The 3,789-nt window shown below is 37.8% G+C and overlaps 1 protein-coding gene across 1 annotated transcript; it reads left to right on the top strand.

Moving 5' to 3' along the window:
- Nucleotides 1-947: 947 nt before the first annotated feature.
- On the top strand, nt 948-3,298 carry LOC109151385 (E3 ubiquitin-protein ligase SINAT2-like). Its single transcript, XM_019299392.1, has 3 exons — nt 948-1,302; nt 1,583-1,966; nt 2,834-3,298. Exons 1-3 carry the CDS (start codon nt 1,084-1,086, stop codon nt 3,152-3,154), a joined length of 924 nt encoding a protein of 307 aa, XP_019154937.1. The 5' UTR covers nt 948-1,083; the 3' UTR covers nt 3,155-3,298.
- Nucleotides 3,299-3,789: the final 491 nt, after the last annotated feature.

The following is a 3,789-nucleotide window of genomic DNA, read 5'->3' as shown; positions in this document are numbered from 1 at the left end:
TCCCGATACTTTACAAGCCGACTTTGAGTTCAAATTTGACCAAACTTAAAACAAAAATTGATTGAATTGTTCGCAAGCGGTTCAATTCATTTGCATTCCTAGTTTATGTTGCTTTTACTTCAATTCTCTCATTTTATTTTCTATAACTATCCTTTCTTCATTTTTTATTCTTTTATATGTGTTTCAATGTTTTCAAATGGGAGAAATGTAATGTACAAGTAAACACATTTTTTTATTTTCATTATAAAAAAGGAATTGATAATTCTTTTTTTGTTTAGTAAATGCACCTTACTTTTCACAGCATATTTTAAAGTAGAATTTCGTTAATTTCTCATCATTTCATATTAGACCATGATGCACATTCTTACGTGATGTGCACCGTAGCTTTTAGCATTCATAATCCTTTTAAACAAGAATAATAATCAAATTAAATGGCAACCTAACCAAGTTTTTTGAACTTAACTTGCTAATCATAATGTTTAAGTTTGACTTTCAATAGGATCTTTTTTACTTGAGCGGACCGTTATGATCAACTTAAGCTGATCAGTTTATCTTCTTATGACCCTTTACTGATTAAGTTACAAGACAGGCTACACCTAATACATATATTTAAGTAACTATTGAGCCGTTGCGGGTTTCCTTGTAAATCAAAGAATTATCAAATTAAAAATGCTACATGTACTAATATCTTGGATTTAATGGTTGGTGAAATTAAAGAATCTATTTGGTGATGATTAGTTTATTATCCGTTACCTACTGCATCTACCAAAAGCTAAAAATATCATAGACTCAGCTCTCACTCTACCGAATAGTGAACAAAACTTCCCACTACATTATTTTAAAAATATCATTTTTTATATTTCTCAATTTATTTATTTATTTATTTATTTCTTCCATTATTGTTTTGGTTTACTAAAAACTAAGTCAAGAATGGACCATCCAGAACTTGCACTGAATATTTCTGCACACCATAGAAGACGTTTAGATAGTACAGTATATTGTTGTCGCTACCAGATTGGGCGTGTCTATGTAAACAGAACAGAGGACTCAGAAAGTCAGCTCGCTCAAAGTATTTGATCGATCATGGCTCCCGGAGGTGGAGCTTGTAGAGAAGTGGTGGAAACACAGCCGAAGTCTGCGAATTTTGATATGGCAACGAAACGGCGACCGGAGAAAAGCAGGGCTCTGGTGAAGTATGCCGGCGGGAGAGGCGACAAGATGGATGGGCCTTTGAATTATGACGTGCACCAGCTGCTGGAGTGCCCCGTCTGCAGAAATTCGATGCTTCCACCGATTTTTCAGGTCAGTTTCTTGATTTTCCGGCGACTCGTTCGTGTTCTGAGTTTCCCCGGTTTTTATTGGAACAGAATCTGTCTTGTATGCGTACAAAGAGAACAAAATTGTTGGCTTTAGCTTCTTAGATTTATGGTCCATGGATTTCTCTAGCTTCAAGGTAGTGTAAATTCTCTTGATTTCCCAAAATCTTGTTCCGGCGACAGGATGGGTGTTTCTAAATTCTACAAGTTTTGACCATATCCCAAATGGCCTGAACTAAATATTAATTAATGATTATTGTTTGTAGTGTCCAAAGGGGCACACCCTATGCGCAAGCTGCAATGGAGCGCACAAGATTTGCCCGACTTGCCAATCTGAGATGGGAGACATCAGGTGCTTAGTCCTGGAAAAAGTGGCCGACTCTTTGGATCTTCCCTGCAGATTCCAAAGCGCCGGCTGTGATCATATATTTCCGTATTACAGGAAGCTGAATCACGAAAAACGTTGTAGATTCCGCCCCTACAATTGCCCCTACGCAGGATCAGAGTGTTGCGTCACCGGCGACATCCCAGCCCTGGTAAAGCATCTCAGGGAGGATCACAAGGTCGACATGCATAACGGCTGCACCTTTAACCATCGCTATGTCAAGTCAGATCCTCAACAAGTTGAAAACGCAACATGGATGCTCACTGTAAGTTAGTTTAATTTTCCCTTTCTTTTTTGGTGGTTTTAGCCATTTGGGCAGAGGCCTATGAAGGGTCAAGTCGAACACCATGTGACTAGGAATAGTTGGACAGAGGCCTGTAAAAATTCAGGTGGTTAGAGGTGGGTGAAGGGCCCAGTCCAACACCATGTGACTAGAGAATTACTAGGCAAAGGCTTGTTAAGTTAAGGCTCATGGTGACTAGAAAATTGTTGGATAGAGATCTGATTTAAAAATTCAAGGCCTTGCCTCTAAAATCTTAGACAGTATAAAAGAAATAAAATGGTGTCTTCGCTTCAAGTTAGAGGACCTAGTGATAAGCCTTCACAGAGTCAACAATCGTTATATCGTGTACCATGGTGCACAATGCATTGTGCACCCCGCCCTACCCAAAACAACGTTGTTTTGGTACATTGTCAAAAAAAAAAAAATCAACTGTTTTTAATACACATAAACTCATAACAGAATACACAGAAACTCATAAGTGAATACACATAATCTAACATGATACATAATACATAGAAACTCTTAACTGAATACTTAGAAACTCTTAACTGAATATACAGAAACTCATAACACAATATATAGAAACTTTTAACTGAATACACATTATGGAGTTTGGGCCGTTTGGACGGTAGCAATTGAAACGCGCCCGTTTTGTGCCTGAACATACATTGCTATGTGCCCGTTTTGTGCGTCGTGGTGCACGATATAAATTGCCCAGAGTCAAGCCATGAGTTTAAGTAAAGTTAGACACTTTAGCTATCATTATAACTTTTGACTTAGTGGTAAGTGTTTGATCCAAACACACCATCTTAATTGGTGCCAATCTGAATTAATGATTGTGCTGTGTAGGTGTTTGACTGTCATGGAAAGCAGTTCTGCTTGCATTTTGAGGCATTCCCTCTGGGAACGACGCCGGTGTACATGGCCTTTCTGCGGTTCATGGGCGAAGATGGCGAGGCTAAATTGTTCAGCTATAGTTTGGAAGTAGGCGGGCATGGGCGCAAACTGACATGGCAAGGAGTGCCAAGGAGTATCCGTGAAAGCCATAGACAGGTTCGGGATAGTCAAGATGGGCTCATAATTCCAAGAACCATAGCGCTTTACTTCTCCGCCGGCGATGCCCAAGAGCTTAAGCTAAAGGTAACAGGTCGAATATGGAAGGAGCAGTAATATAATAAGCTTCTATAAGCTCATCTCATCTGCTTATTATTTGTACAGTTGTTAAAATATAATGGACTAAAATTTGTAAGGATAAAATTTCATGCCAATCAGATATACAAGCACCATAAAAATGCAGAATATATATTTGTTCCTCATGTGGGGGAGGGGGGTTGAGAACTTGAGATGAATTCATATTGGAAAGATTAGAGAAAAAAGACATTTTGAACCGCTATTTTAAGATATTAATTTGAGGGAGTAAGGGATAGGCAATCGAATTGGGCACAGGATAATGCAATTAGGCCACTGAATCGAAAAAATCAACAATTAGGTCCCTAAACTAACCAATTTCAAACAATTCTTCTAATTTCAAGGTTTCCAACAGGTCAACAGGTCATCCTCTCAAATTAATTATTTTTAAAAAAATAAATTTTAAAAAATAATTATTTTTAAATTAAAAAAAAAAAAACAGACTCCAGCCGGAGACAACCGGCCAGTTTCTTCGTCTCCATGGCCGGAGACGAAGAAACCGGCCGGAGACGGTCGTCTCCGGACGATCCTGTTTTTTTTTTTTTTTTTTTTTTTAAATTTAAATAATTAATTTTAAAAATTTATTTTTTAAAAAATAATTTATCTGGAAGGATGAC

This window comes from Ipomoea nil, unplaced genomic scaffold (genome assembly GCF_001879475.1).
Source record: "Ipomoea nil cultivar Tokyo-kokei standard unplaced genomic scaffold, Asagao_1.1 scaffold0268, whole genome shotgun sequence".
Classification (NCBI taxonomy): Eukaryota; Viridiplantae; Streptophyta; class Magnoliopsida; order Solanales; family Convolvulaceae; genus Ipomoea; species Ipomoea nil.
Note: the sequence above shows the minus strand (reverse complement) of the source record. Positions and strands in the feature narration are given on the sequence as shown.